This window comes from Coregonus lavaretus, assembly GCF_964263955.1.
Source record: "Coregonus lavaretus genome assembly, chromosome: 39".
NCBI classification, from domain to species: Eukaryota; Metazoa; Chordata; class Actinopteri; order Salmoniformes; family Salmonidae; genus Coregonus; species Coregonus lavaretus.
Window position 1 is genome coordinate 21,343,063 of NC_140026.1, and position 18,797 is coordinate 21,361,859.

An 18,797-nucleotide genomic window follows, 5' to 3' on the forward strand; every position below is an offset into this window, starting at 1 on the left:
AAAAGCAGTGTCCTGCCCCTTACAGTTAATGCCACTTCAGACATTTACATGCCGGAAGCCATAATAATAGCCTGGGTTCCTGCCTGAGATATTTATTTTACTTTCTCAGAGGAGATTTAAATGAAAGTCTAACAGAATACCAGGCTTACCGAATGCTAGTTTTTGCAGTGGAGGAATGTGGTTAAGGTGGTTTCCGTGTAAGTAGACAAGAGATATACTGCTTTTTACAGCAATCAATTCAGGAATATTTCAGCAGAAGACTGATTGATGCAGAGAACAGATGCCTACAGTAGACCTATGACAGGTATCTGTTTAAATCTAGCTTCAAATAAAGGGTACTGTTTTCAGGTTGTCTGTGTTATGTATATTTTTCTGACTAGAAAATGTTATTCTGTTGCAATATACCATTTTGTAATGAAAATCCCTATACTAGCACATTTGGAGTGCCTCAAACTGACACCTTTTTGTACAGTATGCTTGCACTTGTGTAGTTTCTACCACTAACCACTGGAGTGTGAGCTTGAGTCTGTTCTGGCCCCTAGTGTTTTACTCATCTCGAGTCAGACCCAACTCACCTTAATACAAGCCACATGAAATCACATAGACTTATGAATAAACATAAAATAGTTTATTGTAGAGTTTGTTGCTATTTTTATGCCATAAAGGAGCAACTGAATTCCCAAAAACCTTCAAGATCATTGCCAGGAAATAGTCAGTAATGACTATACATTATTACAATTTAAACAGCTTGATTTGACTTTGCATCATATTTCACCACTTCAATGTTTGTTCAGGGTAATAAAACAAATGTATTAGCTTTAGAAATTGGGGAAAACCCACACACCTACCAAATAAAATAGACAGGTTTGACAATTCTGTGCACCTACTCGCACGGGGACGTGCTGCGCGCAACCGTAAGGTTCGAATCGGGTTGAGAAGACTTCTCCCCGCGGAAGTGACGGCGATGGCGGCTCGCAGTTCGATTCCGGATTTGCTGTGAACTGCAAGCAGTTTTCATGGCGACTGTTTGACTTTTGTTAGTTTTCAACCATTCTTTTTTCTTCAAATACCACGGATAAAAGAAGCGTATTAATTACTGTTTTCAAATTGCGAAGGCCGAAAGTTTTTAGTTATTTTTCTCCAGGGTTCAAGGTGGTCACCCTACCGAGCTAGCTGCTAGCTTAGCTTGTCACCGAGAAGAGCTGCGTGGTATATTCTGACTGTAGCTAGCTAGTCGGTAGCCCACTGTCACTGACCAGATTGCCTTTGGATAGAATACGTCTTGCAATAGTCTACTTTTGTTTTAACTCTTGTTTTTATAGTGAAATTATTCTGCTAAACAATGTCAATCCATTCCAATCTATGAGAGTTGTGCAGCAAGCGTGCAGAGGCACTCACACGTTTGCTCGATCTAGTCTTGGTAATTTGGACGCGTTTGGTTCGTTTTTGAGAGGTTGTAGCGAAAGGGTCGGATTCCGATTAGACTATTTGGACCCTCGGCCGAACCACATTGGGCAACTTAGCTGAGCGGGTTGACTTGTAGTCCCTTCGACCTCTTGTTCCTGTGTGGGTCCTCGTGTGGTCGCCGACATGCTGAAGACCCGCCAGTGTCTACTTGGCATCCGCACTTTCCTAGGTGTAACGTCCAGAATATGGGGCTTCATTTTGTACATTCTCAGGAAGCACCTACGCACGGTGAGTATATCTTTTTGAAAACTAGCTAAACCAACTGCTCTTGTTTGTTCGCACATTTGTTTGCATTGTCTGGGGTGGGTCGTGTGTGTGTGTGTGTCTGGGACAGACATGACATTCAAATGTATTGGTTACTGCTGTGATGGCCCTGTCACAAACTCAAACAAAATCAACCTCCAATCAGAAGCAATCATCTCACAAAGTGTACAAACATGCTTCCACTTCCCAATGGCCACCCTTATCAGAGCCATAGATAAGAATGACCCTTGGTGGAAATTCTTGACACGGAATGTGCTTCAGGTGGGGCTGTAGGATTCCATTGAAATAAACAGACAAAACCTTTTGCAATGGACTCACACAAATCCTTTTGATTCTGACATTTGTAAATCAAATGCCTCCGCTCACATGTTTCTGGGTTACTTTTGTAGCCCCCTACTGTAGTGTGATGTGAGTGTTAGGATGACAAAGGAAGGCTCTTGTTGGACTGGGAAGTTTTGCATGCCATTGATATATGGACAGGACCCACAAGACTCTGGTCACGTTTACTGGTTCGCTGATGCCCCTATTATAAACTTGACCTTTGAGGTGTCAAAGTAATGCACACAGTCAGGTTGGATGGGACATATGGTTTGTTTATTGTTATATACTCTGTCTGTGGTCTGTAAACTTGATCCCACATTATCAAAAGATTTTGTTTCTAACTTTGATTCACAGCAACAGAGAGAGAGGGGGGGCTGGTATTACATCTAAGCATGTTGTAGTTTAGTCAAGCTCAAGTGTTTATCACTTGTACTGTATTACCTAACAGTGATACATCTTCACTCAGGGCCTAGTCAGTGGGATGCAGACAGTGTTTGGAACATTTCAAGTCAATACTGTATATGAATAAAATCATAATTTGTTTCACAATGTAGCAACCTATTTCTTCCTGAACAATTGGTAATGTTGTGAGCCCAGAATATACTGGAAAAAGACTGCCTAGGCTTGGAATTCCGAGTTTGGGAAATCTCTGGAGTATATTACAGGTGCACTGGAGGTTTTCCCACTCCCAGCTACCAATGTGATGATGTAAACAGAGCCTAGGTGTCTAGCTAAACCAGGTTGCCCATTCATACAATAGAGACCCTGGTATGCTGTAACTATATAGGCTAGCCCTTCGCTCTCAGACCCTGTTCCTTGAGAGCTACCCTTCGGTAGGATTTCGCTCCAACCCCAGTTTTAACTAACCCGATACAGCTTATCAACAAGTTTATCAACCAAACACATGCACACATAGACACACAAATTTTTTGTTGTTGTTGTATTGTTTTTATTTTTTTATTGTTTGTATCTTGTATTTAACATTTGTGACTGTCCTTGTCTATCAGTGTTTTGTTACTTGTCATGTTTTGTAGGCCCCCGGAAGAGAAGCTGATGCTTCTGGAAAAGCTAATGGGGATCCATATAAATTTATAAGCTAATTATTAGAATTGGGTGCGCTAAATTAGGGTTACAGTGAAAACCTACAGGACGGTAGCTCTCCAGGAACAGGGTTGGAGAGCCCTGGCCTAGACTATGTATAGACACAAATTACCAAAATGACTTGTTGCTTCATACACCTGTCATCACTACAATTGGATTATGGAGTATAAACACATGCATATGCTACCAGTCCTTAATCTGATGTGTGCTAGACATATGATAAGCCAGTTGCATCATAATCTTGAAGACAGACAACACTATGACATAAATGCATCTTCAAGAGGAGTGGAGGGCTGGAGAGGGTTTCTGGGAGGGTTATATCCAGACAACACCCTAGGGCAGTGGTATTTAAACTTTTCAGCAGGGACCCCATTTTTTTGGGCTACCCCAAATCTAATGAGACAATGTTAAAATCTGTAAATTTAGATTTTCACATCAACAAATAATCTTCAGTTCATTACATTTTCATCTCTGAGAACCAATAATACATTTACTCAATAAAATTGTATTAAAGAAATCAAATAAAAAAATCTCAATAACGTTTGTATGTTGGCCCATAAAATAACCTGTACTCTTAATTTTTGGTTCCACCAAAAAAGATCAAATGCAATTCCCCCATGACCCCGACTTTGAATACCACTGCCCTAGGGGGTACAGAAAGTGCTGTGGGTTCCCCCATGGCTTCCACCAGCTGTTCATGAACAGGCTAAACCTAGGCCCGGCAAGCCATGCCAAGCGCCACAGGGCATGGAACAGGGACCTGGCAGGGGGGGTCGTCTAAGGGTTTCGGACAAAACAACCTGGCAGCCGCCGACAGTCTCCCTTTTCACTTGGCCCCCTATTCCAGTGACACTGACGGACAGCTGGGGGGGCTAAATATAGCTCTTATGGAGAACAGGGCCCTAGGGCCAGAGAGGCAGAAAACTGTCCACTCTGTCGATGGGGGGAAAAAAGTAGGGAACCAAGAGTGAATGGAGTGGGGAAAATCGGTGCGTCTCAATCTAGGTCGCAGTTGTAAATGAGAACTTGTTCTCAACTGGCTTACCTGGTTAAGTAAAGGTGAAATAAAATAAATAATGTGGCTCCCTCTACTCGGATCCTTACCAACAGGTCTGTCTGTCATGTGCCCTGACAGGTGTAAGCAAATTCCCAGTAGGCATCCACTGTACTAATTAGTGCTGACACCTAAATGAAGCAGAGGAACGCACTGTAAACTTTTGAAATGCACCCAAGGATAGCAGTAGTCGTGGAGGCCTAGGTCTAGTCTGACCCTGCGCTTTCGTTTGTGGTCATGGGAATAATGTTGCCAAGGCTACGTAGAGACATAGGCCTACATTTTCCAAGACCACACTTTTTCCTCAATTAGGCTTTCCCAGGTAGGGAGCAGACAATGGAATAACGAGTGTTTTAATAAATCGGCTTGTAATAAATGTATCATGAAGCTTGGATTTTTTTTTATTTCATTACAATTTTATTTTTGTGCCAAGACAGAAGTAACTAAACTTTGCCCACTGTTCTGCCTTCAAATTCTTGCAATTTATGCTCACAAATGTACTAGTGTCTGTTAATGACTCTGTCTTTGGCTGAGTTTAACAAGTATGTTTAATCTTTCTATCTCTCTTTCTGTTTCAGGTAATCCAGTACCAGACGGTGCGGTATGACACTTTACCGCTGTCCCCCATCTCCAGAAACAGACTCAGTGAGTACTGCTGACCCTCTGTCATCTTTTCTGACCCTCTCTGCCATTCCTCGATCCCAGGAAACCGTACTTTGCCCAGTAGATCATTATCTATAAACCATAGAAATAGAATGGTATAAACACACTGACATGACCTCATAATGCCTCTGCCCAATGCCATAACTTCCTCAACTGTCATTCTAGTTTCAGCTGGTCTACTGTATCTACACATCAATTGCCAGAGAGTCCAGTTGTCTTTATTTAGTAAACCGTCCTTGTTCAGTAATGTCTTTAGACCGGCCTTCAAAGAAAGAGCTTTGTGTTACTTTTTCAGTTCTTCTTTTTTGTTTTATTGATAACAATGATAAAGACAAACGGCGAAAAAATATGATCACAAACACACAGACAAAATGAAATTAAATAGCAACAGATACAATCTGTACAAAGCAGCTAGTACAGCAAAGTGGTGGGCATATAATTGTATACATCTTCAAAGACAACATACTTTATGTGCATGAAACACAGGTGCTCGCTGGGACCTAGGAGTTCCGACTACTACTGTTTAAGAGCTTGTCTCAATAAAGGACAACGGGGGACCATACTTTCACAAATGTGAATCCGCCGTTCTGTAAATCCATTGTTAAAGGAGCAATATGCAGAAATCGCTCCACCGTTTCCTGGTTGCTAAAATTAGAATAGTTAGCCTAATTTCAATTTGTGACAAAACAAGCAATTGTAGAGAATCATTATACCATCTAAAACACTGTGAAATATATTTTCAGTAACCCAAAATATAGTATGTTCTTCTGTTGGAAACTGGTTTACAAAACCGAAAGTAAAAGACGCAAAAACTAAACTTAAGAACAGGAAGCCTAGAAATAGCGGACATAGAATAGATCTACCGCTTCTTAGACTTGCTTTCAATGAGGACAGATCTATAACTCACATTTCTATGTGAATTTTGTCAAGTCGCCCAAAAAGTTACCGTATTTTCCGCACTATAAGGCGCACCGGATTATAAGGCGCACCTTCAATGAATGGCCTATTTTAGAACTGTTTTCATATATAGGGCGCACCGGATTATAAGGCGCATAGAATAGAAGATACTGCAGTCAAACGTTTGACTGGGGTTGCGTTATGCATCCACTAGATGGAGCTGTGCTAAAGGGAATGTCAACAAAACAGTCAGATAAAGTCAAACTTTATTAAGCGTTCTGACAAATTTTGGGGTCTTTATACACACACAAGTGGTGTGGGACTGTGAGTAAGCACAGTACCGGTGTTTACTGACTACGGTAGCCGTAATGCTGCAAGCGGTGCGGCTTTGTAGTTTACCAGTCGTACTGAAACATTTCATTATTATTAAATTGTTTTTATTGGTTTTTCATACTGAAACATTTTGACAGAGCGCCTTGAGCGCCGTGTACAACCAGTATGGATCAACCAATTAACCAATTGATCCATATATAAGGCGCTCCGGATTATAAGGCGCACTGTAGTTTTTTGAGAAAATTAAAGGCTTTTAAGTGCGCCTTATAGTGCGGAAAATACGGTACATATTGCAGCTTTAATTTCAGTTCTTCTAAGGCTGAAGAGTATGAACGCAACCCCAGTCTCTTCAAAGGGCTTTTCCATAGCACAGACCTGCTCTACTATCTCTTATCACATAAATTGATACCTTTTGTTGAAGTATGTGTGGGCGCTTCAAACAGCTAGCTTAGTGCAAAACAAGTATGTGAATGCATTGTCGCAATCAAACCTTTTTGTCACTTGTGTAAGATGGTAAAATCATCGGTATTACTGACCATCTGTCATGTTCTTTATGGTGTTATAGGTTAGATATAGCAAGGTGTGTATTAAGTAAGCCTTGTCCGAGCCAGAGGGGCCCATATGCTTGTTCCCTATCTCCTGTTTCTGTACCGTGAGGCATCTTGATGTATAAGTACACCTCCTGGAAAGGATGCTAGACTGTCGCAAGGCCTTACCCCGAATCCATCTCCTTATTGTTGAGTGCCAAGCAGAGAGGCATCCGGTCCCATTTTTTTAGTCTTTGGTATGACTCGACCAGGAGCGAACCCCACACTAGCCACAAGGCCACTGTTGGTGAGGTGTGTATATTGAACAGGTAATAAGCAGGTGTATGTGTTTGTTTGGTCTTCAGATGCAGTGAAGAGGAAGATTCTGGTGCTGGATCTAGATGAGACGCTGATCCACTCTCACCACGACGGGGTCCTCAGACCCACAGTGAGACCCGGCACACCACCAGACTTCATCCTCAAGGTAAACACACACAAGCACACATAGTGAATTTGGGGGGTAATCATATCAGGACTTGAACCTACGACCCTCTGGTCCAGAGACAAGCATGCTACACATTAGGGATTTAACGATTCACCGATGTGCATTGGTACCCGGTTCACATTTTTAAGATGTGAGTGCATCGGTCCACGGGACCCCAAATGTAGCATGCATCGGTCAGAAAATCGATTCAAATGTTACGAATCATCGGCTCACTAACAGGTTTTGCTCATATTACTTTTTTCGACCTTCCGAAAATACCTACTCTTTTGTGACAACTGATGCGTCCTCTCCTTCAGCGTCGAACTAGGCATGTAAGTACGTTGACAGTTATTGATCTACAAATCATTTTGTATGCCGAACAACCCCTTGGCAATGTCAGTAGCCTAGTCAAACTGTGCTCTGTGCAGCTTTGCGCACTGACCAAAGGCCTATTCCTGATATTAAGCTTTATTAGTTGAGTGACAATGTAATTTGCTAGGTTATTGTTATCAAATGCACTGTTGAAAATTGTGTTTTAGTGGAATAAAAGTAAGCTACCGGACACAAATCTAATCTGGCTATATGCTACCTGCCGATCGGGGTTTAGCCTATGGTAGATTTTAATTTGATTGTTCAGGTTCACCATCAGCAATAGTTTTGGTAGTTTTGCGTTAAACAATCACCTCCCTGACCAAGGCCCTTCTCCCCCGATTGCTCAGTTTGACTGGGCAGCCAGCTCTAGGAAGAGTCTTGGTGCTTCCAAATGTCTTCCATTTAAAGAATGATGGAGGCCACTGTATTCTTGGACCTTCAATGCTGCAGACATGTTTTGGTACCCTATCCCAGATCAGTGCCTCGACACAATCCTTCTCGGAGCGCTACGGACAATTCCTTCGACCTCATGGCTTGGTTTTTGCGCTTACATTCACTGTCAACTGTGGGACCTTATATAGACAGGTGTGTGCCTTTCCAAATCCTGTCCTATCAATTGAATTTACCACAGGTGGACTCCAATCAAGTTGTAGAAACATCTCAAGGATGATCAATGGAAACAGGATCCACCTGAGCTCCATTTCAAGTCTCATAGCAAAGGGTCTGAATACTTATGTAAATAAGATATTTCTGTTTTTGCTTTGTCATTATGGGGTATTTTGTGTGGATAGAATATTTTTATTGATTTAATCTATTTTAGAATTAGGCTGTAACTTAACAAAATGTGGAAAAGGGGAAGGGGTCTGGGGGGGGCATACATTGTGGGGTGGTAGATGCCCAGTCTCACACCTGCTTATTACCTGTTCAATATACACAACTCAAATCATTTTGCATGCCGAACAACCCCAGGCAATATCAGTAGCCTAGTCAAACTGCGCTGTATGCCCAGTCTCCCTTATGGCTCAGCTCATTTACATTTTAGCAGACGCTCTTATCCAGAGCGACTTACAGTTAGTGAGTGCATACATTATTTTATTTTTCAAACCCGGCCCCCCGTGGGAATCGAACCCACAACCCTGGCGTTGCAAACGCCATGCTCTACCAACTCATGAGCTCCATCAACAGCAGATTTTAATTAAGAATGGAAAATGAATGTGTTTATGCAACAAATGTTAGTGTATCGCATTGAACAATTCCTCTAATCAAACCGAATCGCTTCAAACTAAAACGTATCCAGTGTTTCCTCTGGAAAAATTGTAGTAGTTGGGGGAAAAGGTCGCGGGGGACCCAGATAATTTTTGTAGGAGGACTGAGAAGCTCAGTTCTGCTCACTTTTTAAAAGGACATTCTACTCCTAAATGAATAAAACAATGTATTATGCTGACACCATCTAAAATATAATTTCCACCTCCAGAAATTAGCCCAATAACATATTGGTACAATTATTTGTTAAAAGTATTTTAACATATTGGACCATGCATATAGCCTATGTCGGCTTATTGATTACTAATTTTGTTTGCAGAGGAATAGTAAATGTGGACTGTTCTATGGTCCATATTATCAGGTATGCTATTAGCAATAAGCATTATCACCTGTAGCCCAAATGATGCAGCATAGTGGCTATAAATAAATGGCTGAAACATTGGCTTGCATATCTGCATTTACCCTATTTGGCTAATCATTAGCCAGATCCCAAATGTGCTCTTTTACCTAGTTAGTATCATATTCTCTTTAACTCTACCCACATGTACATATTACCTCAATCACCTCGACCCACTGGTGCCCCTGCATATTGACTCTGTACCGGTACTCCCTGTATATAGTCTCCCGAGTGGCGCAGTGGTCTAAGGCACTGAATCGCAGTGCTAGCTGTGCCACTAGAGATCCTGGTTTGAGTCCAGGCTCTGTCGTAGCCGGCCGCGACCAGAAGACCCATGGGGTGGCGCACAATTGGCCCAGCGTCGTCCAGGGTAGGGAATGGCCGGCAGGGATGTAGCTCAGTTGGTAGAGCATGGCGTTTGCAACGCCAGGGTTGTGGGTTCGATTCCCACGGGGGGCCAGTATGAAAAATATAAAAAAGAATGTATGCACTCACTAACTGTAATTCGCTCTGGATAAGAGCCTCGGCTAAATGACTAAAATGTAAAAATGTAAATGTATATAGCCTCCCTACTGTTATTTTATTTTACTGCTGCTCTTTATTTTTTTGAAAATTTTTTTTACTTATCTATTTTTTACTTAACACTTATTTTTCTAAAAACTGCATTGTTGATTAAGGGCTTGTAAGTAAGCATTTCACTGTAAGTCTACACCTGTTGTATTCGGCGCATGTGGCAAATAAAATGTGATTTGATTCATTTTGTTTCCTAAAAAAACTTGCATAAAAGCAGTGAATATAATGTTGGCCTACCTGTTAGGGTAACTTGGGGTAACCCACCACCCAGGGTAACATGCCCCCTGCCTTTACTTCTCACAAAACACTTAATGTCACATTTTCTTTCCCCCAACACTTTCCCTGGTTGCCACTACTCTTGCGCAACCAAAAATGTAATCTGTCTCATCACAACTTAAGTCACTCCAAAAAAAAAGGATTTTGAGGTAGGTTTGGCGTGTTACTCTACAATTGACCAGTGTAGCCCCACTCTCCCATATGCACTCACAGCAAATTGCAGCGCATAGTGCTGTTTTCCCAGCTATTGCAAGAATTGTTGTGCATTGACTGCTTGTCAGCATGCATGTTTCCCTCCCTATGGCACTCGTAACTTGAATGTACTTTGAGAGGAATATTTATCTTGCATAGAACCCACAACAACAAGCCGACTAGGTAAATACATAAACTATTCTACTATGGGGTTGTCTGATTTTTCTATTGATTACTCATTTTGTTTGCAGAGGAAAAGTAAATGTGGACTGTTCTAGCATCTTCATGTTCCTTATTGTGGCAGCCCACACCTAAATTACTGCAGCGAAAACACTTATCGTTCATGTATCATATTGGAGCCCATGCATCTAGATACGTATCGCATCTGTTTCCCCTCTCTCTCTCTCGCAGGTAGTCATTGACAAGCACCCTGTCAGATTCTTTGTACATAAAAGGCCGCACGTTGACTTCTTTTTAGAAGTGGTAAGTAAAAGTTTTGTTCTTGTGAACTCTTGAGTTCTATTTTGTACGTCATTGTCAACAATGCTCTGCTCTGTTTGATCAGTTCTTTGACTGTAAATGATGGCGTGAGCCTAACATAGCCCCTGCTGTGTGTGACCCCCTCTCTCCAGGTCAGTCAGTGGTATGAGCTGGTAGTGTTCACGGCCAGTATGGAGATCTACGGCTCGGCAGTGGCAGACAAGCTAGACAACAATAGGAACATCCTGAAACGCAGATACTACAGACAGGTATCACTCTCCCCTCTCATATGAACACAACTGATTTTATGTCCATCCACATCTTTGTGAAAACAGTATACAGTATTAGTGACCTAATTTCCTTTCTCTCATGTATTTGCGATCTGCTTACGTCTTCCATGTCTTCTCCCTGTGTCGGCAGCATTGTACGTTGGATCTAGGTAGTTATATTAAAGACCTGTCTGTCGTACACAAAGACCTGTCTAGTATCGTCATCCTGGACAACTCGCCTGGAGCTTACCGGAGTCATCCAGGTGAGGCTATGCACATATGCATTCACACAGAGACACACGTTCACACAACACAGATGTATGCATACATTGTGATGAGATATGTTTATGTATATCATTCTAGGTGATATCCGTCTAGGTGAGCTTGTAGTGATTGTTTTAAATGTCAAGATGTTGTCAAACCAGTTGCTGTCAGCTTGGTGGGTGTGAGTGGAAGGTTGCCAAGCAGCTCTTGCATGTTTTAAGCGAACAAACCACACCAATTCAAACATTGCCATTTTCTATAGAAACCGTGATTAGCCTTGTGACAGGCTAGTGAGAATCAGGGTAAGTTGGCAGCTACCAAGGAGCAACCACCCGTACCCTATTAATACAAGGAATGTTTTGTAGATTTTTCCACAGCATATCATTTTGTACTCGCCTGATTTTACACAACAATTATTAGGTTTCACAACTCTCCTACTATCCTTCTTTTGGTTTTGAATCTCTGTATTTGCCTTCCAGACAATGCAATACCTATCAAGTCTTGGTTCAGTGACCCTAGTGACACAGCACTCCTTAACCTGCTGCCTATGCTAGATGCACTTAGGTGAGTATTTCAGGTATTCAGATGGATGGATGAGGATCCTGCACTGTAGCAGTGTTTTTCAATTACCTGGTAGCATGAGAAATGCATAACCCTTACAACTCTCTGCTAGGTTCACCGCTGACATCCGGTCCGTCCTCAGTCGAAACCTCCACCAGCACCGGCTCTGGTGATTGGCTAATTCTGCGGGGAGGGTCTCGCTGATTGGCTCTTTTTAAACCCCTTCCCCCTGCCTGCTCCCATCGCTCCTCCGTTCCCACGCAGTTGACCTTTCACCCCTCTCAAAAAAGGACAGAGGAGAGAAGGGTCACAGCAGAACATCAAACAAGGAATGAAAGGAGCGAGATTTGGAGAGCCAGCAAATGACTGGGGAGGGGGAAGCCAGCTTTTTTCTTTTTCTTTATTTGTATGATTTTTGAAAAAACAAAATGGAGTCTCTCTGCCTTACAGTTCCTAATACTGACTCCGTGTAAGTACACATGGGGCTGAGTTTTTTGTACATGAGTTGGGAGAATGCTCACGTTCGTTCGTCATGCTAAACTTTTGACTATACAAAAATAATAGGGACAGCAAGGCAATGAACAAGACATGTTTCCATCCTGTCATTAGTCTGGACTCTGCACCTCTAACGACAGGCAACAGCCTGTCATTGTACTCTTTCTCAACTTGGTACTGGACTTTACTTCTGTTAAGATGGCCAAGAGTAACTGGACGACAGGAGAAGATGGAGGATGATTAGGTTTGAATGGGGGTATTGGGGGAATATAGGCCCTGTCAATCAATCAGGGTAATTCATGTTTCAGGGGTACCAATAATTGAGTTATGACAGGTAATTTTACGCAATGAAGATTTGCTACATAACACACCTCTAGATGAATTATAAAACAGTCAGATTTAAAAAATAAAATGACCGTTGGTTAGACATGATCATTTATCTCAAACTCATTCCTCCAAAACCCCTTGTAGGATACAATGAGATGTAAAGATGGACTGAAGAAGTCATGAAAGAAAATAATGGTTCAAAAAAAGACTTATTTGGATGACGGAACCTCTTTCAATTTCTCATCTTTCAGTTACCATGATGTATAGAATGACCTGGACATCTCCATTATTGAACATCTTATGCATCATCATTTAAATTTGAGATTTGCACTTAATTTCTGGATTTTTACTTTTTGTTGTTTTTTTATTTGAAGGAGAATGAGCAGCCCTTTCGATTTTTACCTGTTCCCCTGACCGTATTGGTTCCATTTTCTGCTCCTGTCTTTTCAATGCCATTTGAACAATTTCAGTCTTGTCAAGACTGCTTCTTTTTGGCTCAGTCCCCAGGTCTGTGTTACTAATAAAACACTTGTCAGTATTGACAACTTTTACCTGGCTCTCCTTTGTAACTTCAAACAGAATCAAGGTGCTCTCAAAAAGCATCACAGTTGTGGTGTGTTTTGTCTGTGTGTATTTTGTGGGAATGTATGACATATAAAATGATCAGGAAAGGGGCACCAGGGGACCAGTTTTAAATTGAGGCTGAGAAATGTCAAATGTACATTGCATTTTTGTTATAGGACCACTAATAATGGTGATATTCTGTTTTTCAATAAGATCCACTGCCAAATCTTCTGACACTTGGCTGCCCTCAAGTGGTAAGATGAGTAACTGCATCATCTCCATTCTTCATCGTTGTCACCGCTGCTTGACAAGGGGGCTACCTGTTGACATAGCAGGGCAGGTATATTCATATCCAGCCAGGCTACCACACTGGTTCCCATGCTATCTTTTAATCAGAGACTGATTTGAACCTTAGTAACCAGTCAGGGAGTGAACTCTCTAGCCGATCCATGACATAGGCTAATCAATTAACTGCCAGGGAGAAAAGAACCAGCAGTGCTGGGAGCCTGGAATTTGTGATGTAGGGCGTATTAAGTACAGGTAACTTTTTAAAAAACTGGTCATAAACAGCTCATATTGGATTATGGAACCGGTATACCCTTTATATATATCTTACCTTTTCAAATGCTTTGACTATACTACTTGTAAGGATATTGTGACCATGGACACTTCATGGCCCCGTGTAGCGCAGTTGGTAGAGCATGGCGCTTGCAACGCCAGGGTTGTGGGTTCGGTTCCCACGAGGGGCCAGTATGAAAAAAACAAATGTATGCACTCACTAACTGTAAGTCGCTCTGGATAAGAGTGTCTGCTAAATTACTAAAATGTAAATATCAGCAGCAGCCACCTCAGCTGACCTATGACTCACAAGCATGTGACCACTTCTGCAACTGCCCACTCAAACTGATACCCACCTTGAAGCTGAAGTGTGATTAGACACAATGGTAGCATAGGGAGGAAATATTACAGCCCCACAACTATTATTTCCAGCTCTGCACTATTTCCACATTAATAATTAAATCCAGCCATCGATTTAGTAGTCTCTGTTGAATTTGCTGCTGGCTACACTCAACAACACGCCACGGAAACTGCAGTGATGGGTCATATGACAACTGCCTCATCACAACCGGTTGGTCAAAATAAAGTAGTTCCGTTGGAAATACGGTTTTTATAACAAATATTTAGCAACAACTATTAAAACAAAATGACTGCTCATTTGTTAAAGAATCCTTACAGTTCGATTAATTGCTGAATATGACTAAATATTTAATTCGGCGTTCAAACTTCCACAATGCATTTCAATGAGGCCGCGCGACTGATGCGGCGTTCAAAACAACTGGGAACTCGGAAATCTCTGACTTCGGACTTCAGTGTGTTCAAGACAACTGGGAACAGGAAAATCAGTAGGTCCGACTCTGTAAAATCGTTTTGAACTCCGGCTTCTTTCTAGCGCTTCGACTTTCCAACATAAATATCACTGACGTCATGATTTGACATCGTTTTTTTCAGAGTTCCCAGTTGTCTTGAAAGCACCATGAGTTTAGCCTAAACTCTTTGCGAATTCGATTTACAGACCTCTCTTTCGCGTCATATGTTGTTATTGTATCCTTCCGCTGCAGTCGTACTAGGAAAGAATCCGAGCAAAACAGCTGTCTTGACCCGTGTGCCATCGAATTGTTACTTGAGGAATCCCGGTCGGATATCTCAGATCCACACCCTGTCATTCGTTTGACAATGAAGTTCCAATACAAAGAGGAGCATCCATTTGAGAAGAGACGGTCCGAGGGCGAGAAAATAAGGAAGAAGTATCCGGACAGGGTGCCTGTAAGTAGCTAGCTAGGCTAACATAGCCTAACTGTGTTTTTCTACTCAATAGGGAAGCATTTGGATATAAAAAATAGTATTGAGATTAGTCATCCCAATTAGATAACGGTAACGTGATACCTGCTCAAGCCAGGTCATGTTTGGTTTTGGTGAATTTTCATCACGACGCCAAAGCAGGGCAGCTGTATTAGTTTACTAGCTAGCTATCGCGTTAGCTTTTGTATTTGGGTTGGCAACAACAAATGGCTTCTTATGGGCCTACCTTGTTCGTCGCAGTTTAGTAGACCAGTCATAATTCTATTCAACATTGAATGGGATTTAATTTTTTACTAGCAAGCAATCTGTCAACATGTTTGATGTTAATCCATTGAGACAGACACAGTATTTAATAAGACATAGGTAACTAGTTTAACATCCTTATAAAACAATCGGAGATAGTAGCTAACTAACAACCAAGTTTATGTGAAACATTTACAGCTTAAGGGTGTTCCAAGTAGTTTGTGTTGAAAGAAGTGTACCCTAAATAGCCTAGAGCTGGTGTCAATAAGCAGTCCTTCGCATTTGGCCCCTCTGTAGGTAGATTGTTTACAGTCTACACCGTGTCCTCTCGTTCTGAAGCCCCCCCCCCCCCCTTTACTTGTTAGAATGTTTAGGGCAGAAATGTCATTAGATTCCTCACTTCATTCTCAAGGATTGCGTAAGTACGATTTGTTCTGTCAACAAACTTGATGTTGTTCAGAACTTTGTTCTGATAATCCTCCCAGAACGAAATATATTTTCCTCATTTGTAAGGCCTAACTATCCAAATTAAAGATGGTGTAAACGATCTGTAAAAATACTTGGTGCAGGTTTTATGCACTGGCCTTAGAGCACAGGGAAGTATTCTTTCTCTGTGAGATTTGGTTTCATTTCAATTCCCCACTCAAGAATTCTGTCCTGTAGGTACTTGCTACTGGGCAGTGTAGAAAAACCAACTTGTCCACTAGACATCAGCTTGACATAGCAGTGTAATCAAAATGGAGAAGTAAGAAATGAGCCCAAGCCAATGGACCATGGTTTCTGAAAATCACCTCGCACCGTGAGGTATTGCAGGTCTCAAATAAAGTGAATTTTCTCAGATCCCCTTTAATTGAAATGTGAAACAAAGAAGCTTGAATAGTGCAAGCGTACGTGACCAAGTTAATGTACCAGTGAATACGATTATGAATGTAAGAGTTATTCATGTAAAAAAGTAAGGCAATTTTTTTTACACTGTCAACAAACTTCACATTGTTGGATACATAGCCACACAATATTTAGGCCTATACTGAATGCTTTTCTTCTTTTTATTTCAGGTAATTGTGGAAAAAGCCCCCAAAGCAAGGATAGGAGATTTGGACAAGAAGAAATACCTTGTGCCCTCCGACCTCACAGGTAACTTGAACTGTTATAACAGTGCCACCCATGTATCACAAACGCATACCATTCTTTTCAGAACTGTAATAGTTAAATTCCTCTACTACAGTGGGCCAGTTCTACTTCCTCATCCGAAAACGAATCCACCTGCGGGCCGAGGACGCCCTATTCTTCTTTGTAAACAACGTCATTCCCCCCACCTCAGCCACAATGGGCCTGCTATACCAAGTATTATATATTTTTTTACACTCCCCTCTCTCTCACTTTTCTGCTGCTTGTTCCTATGGGGATTGGGATGCAATTCAGGGAAGCCTCCCCCTCCCTCTGTTTTGTCAACTCATACCAACACCTCTTTATCTCTCTCGCTCTCTTTCAGGAGCACCATGAAGAGGACTTTTTCCTCTACATTGCCTACAGTGATGAGAGTGTCTATGGAGACAACCAAACAGAAATCTGAACCTCCTCCTTTCCTCATCCAAGTCCTCTTCCCCAAACCTCACCCTATATCTATTGGAATGCTATATCCAGCTCAGCAGCCTAGAGTTCCCAGAGCAAAGACGTCACTCCCCCTCGTGTTATCCCTCCGTTTTTACAGCTTTAGTACTATTCCTACAGTGTGAATTTTATTTGCCTCCAGGTCTTCGAGATAGGGATTTCGGTTGAATGGTCCTGTAAGTCAGTTTTTGTAGTGCTTTGATCATGCTGAAACAGATAGAGAAGAGATGCCATTTTGAAATTACTGATAAAATTAGGCCATGTTACCAGTTATTCTAAAGATACGGGGAAAAGAAAAGAGGTAGCCTTTGGATCTACCGTGATAGGTTAAATTCTGCTCCATTTGGCAATTAAAAAATGTGATGTGTTTTATTAATGTAGTAGTGCTGGTAAGATACTTTAAAGACTTAGTGTATTTGACATCTGACTGGAGTAGAATAGAATTCAAACTGAACAATCATCCTCCCTCTGCTTTCAGTGGTTAAAAAAATATTATTTTGATTGATTTGTTATTATTGTACCTACTTTTTTGATTTCTGAAAGGTATTGTAAAGCTAATTTTTTTATGTTTTCTTTTTTAAAAGTTGGAACTCGTTATACAGCTGCGTTACTGGCATTCTCTCCACTCATGATCATACATGATAAAATGTGATAAAAACCCAACTCTGTTTCCTGTCTTATCTTAACTGTCTGTCTTTTGCCTTAATTTTCCTGCATATTTTTACTGTATGTGAACATATGGAAATGTTTTCCGCAACCATAGTCTTGAGAGAATACACAATGAGTGGAGAAAACATACATTTCTATCTTTATTCAGGCTATTCTTCCGTTCACACCTGAGCTTTCAAATTATTATTAGCTTTCAAACTGGAATCCTTTTGATCGCTACATTGACCACACCACAGACTGCACTCACTGTGGAGACAACCAATCCCACCATCACATAGCTCAGTGTGAGCTGTAGGGAGGAAAAAGACAAGAGGTTGCGTTCCCCTGCTCAGATGTTACATGCATCAACCAATGATTGCGTACCATGTCATCGACTGACAGATTGCTATAACATATGTGGTTAGCTGATATGTAAAATACCTGTTCAGGAGTTGTAAGATCTGGCAGGCGTCAGGAACACCTGGGCAGAGGAATGTGCCCAGAAATTAGCATGCATATTGCTATTCAGCCTAGATGGAGTTCTGAGGAGGTAGTTTCCTCACCGTTACTGTCAGATTGGTTTAGTTTGGGGTCAGTCAGGACATGGCCCCTGTGATAACCACTGCAGTCTGCCTGGTCCACTCCTGAAAGGTGGCTGGAGAGCCTCCTGAGGGAAAGGAAATGATGCATTATCAAAGGAAATGGTACTATGAACAACACATACACATGATTCAAATAAAGCACTTTAAAGGGTTATTCACCATAAGTCTAAATCACCTATAAATAAAATGTTATTTGTCACATGCGCCGAATACAACAGGTGTAAACTTTACAGTGAAATGCTTACTTACGAGCCCTTTCCCAACAATGCAGAAATAAAAAGTAAGACATTTGCTAGAAAATAATGAGGACTGGGGTAAAGTCATTTTCTCAGATGAATCCCCTTCCCGATTGTTTGGGGCATCCGGAAAAAAGCTTGTCCGGAGAAGACAAGGTGAGCGCTACCATCAGTCCTGTGTCATGCCAACCGTAAAGCATCCTGAGACCATTTATGTGTGGGGTTGCTTCTCAGCCAAGGGAGTGGGCTCACTCACAATTTTGCCTAAGAACACAGCCATGAATAAAGAATGGTACCAACACATCCTCAGAGAGCAACTTCTCCCAACCATCCAAGAACAGTTTGGTGACGAACAATGCATTTTCCAGCATGATGGAGCACCTTGCCATAAGGCAAAAGTGATAACTAAGTGGCACGGGGAACAAAACATCGACATTTTGGGTCCATGGCCAG

At 41.6% G+C, this 18,797-nt stretch overlaps 2 protein-coding genes across 2 annotated transcripts; both read left to right on the plus strand.

Annotated features, from left to right (window-relative positions):
• The first annotated feature begins 901 nt into the window (after nucleotides 1-901).
• Nucleotides 902-13,131, plus strand: LOC311113212 (CTD nuclear envelope phosphatase 1A-like). Its single transcript, XM_084156408.1, has 8 exons — nucleotides 902-1,695; nucleotides 4,786-4,852; nucleotides 6,993-7,111; nucleotides 10,596-10,667; nucleotides 10,817-10,933; nucleotides 11,085-11,196; nucleotides 11,677-11,761; nucleotides 11,871-13,131. The coding sequence occupies exons 1-8, from the start codon at nucleotides 1,591-1,593 to the stop codon at nucleotides 11,929-11,931; spliced, it is 738 nt and encodes a 245-aa protein (XP_084012534.1). The 5' UTR covers nucleotides 902-1,590; the 3' UTR covers nucleotides 11,932-13,131.
• Nucleotides 13,132-14,506: 1,375 nt separating this feature from the next.
• Nucleotides 14,507-17,521, plus strand: LOC311113099 (gamma-aminobutyric acid receptor-associated protein-like). The gene is made up of 4 exons (XM_084156231.1): nucleotides 14,507-14,968; nucleotides 16,303-16,381; nucleotides 16,473-16,591; nucleotides 16,740-17,521. The coding sequence occupies exons 1-4, from the start codon at nucleotides 14,879-14,881 to the stop codon at nucleotides 16,818-16,820; spliced, it is 369 nt and encodes a 122-aa protein (XP_084012357.1). The 5' UTR covers nucleotides 14,507-14,878; the 3' UTR covers nucleotides 16,821-17,521.
• Nucleotides 17,522-18,797: the final 1,276 nt, after the last annotated feature.

Excerpts from the sequence above, each read along its gene's own strand:
- LOC311113212 (XM_084156408.1), top strand. The coding sequence starts at position 1,591 with ATGCTGAAGACCCGCCAGTGTCTACTTGGCATCCGCACTTTCCTAGGT. Across the intron at positions 11,197-11,676 it reads AGCTTACCGGAGTCATCCAG|ACAATGCAATACCTATCAAG; the intron begins GTGAGGCTATGC and ends TTTGCCTTCCAG. Across the intron at positions 11,762-11,870 it reads CCTATGCTAGATGCACTTAG|GTTCACCGCTGACATCCGGT; the intron begins GTGAGTATTTCA and ends ACTCTCTGCTAG.
- LOC311113099 (XM_084156231.1), top strand. The coding sequence starts at position 14,879 with ATGAAGTTCCAATACAAAGAGGAGCATCCATTTGAGAAGAGACGGTCC. Across the intron at positions 14,969-16,302 it reads AGTATCCGGACAGGGTGCCT|GTAATTGTGGAAAAAGCCCC; the intron begins GTAAGTAGCTAG and ends TTTTTATTTCAG. Across the intron at positions 16,592-16,739 it reads CAATGGGCCTGCTATACCAA|GAGCACCATGAAGAGGACTT; the intron begins GTATTATATATT and ends GCTCTCTTTCAG.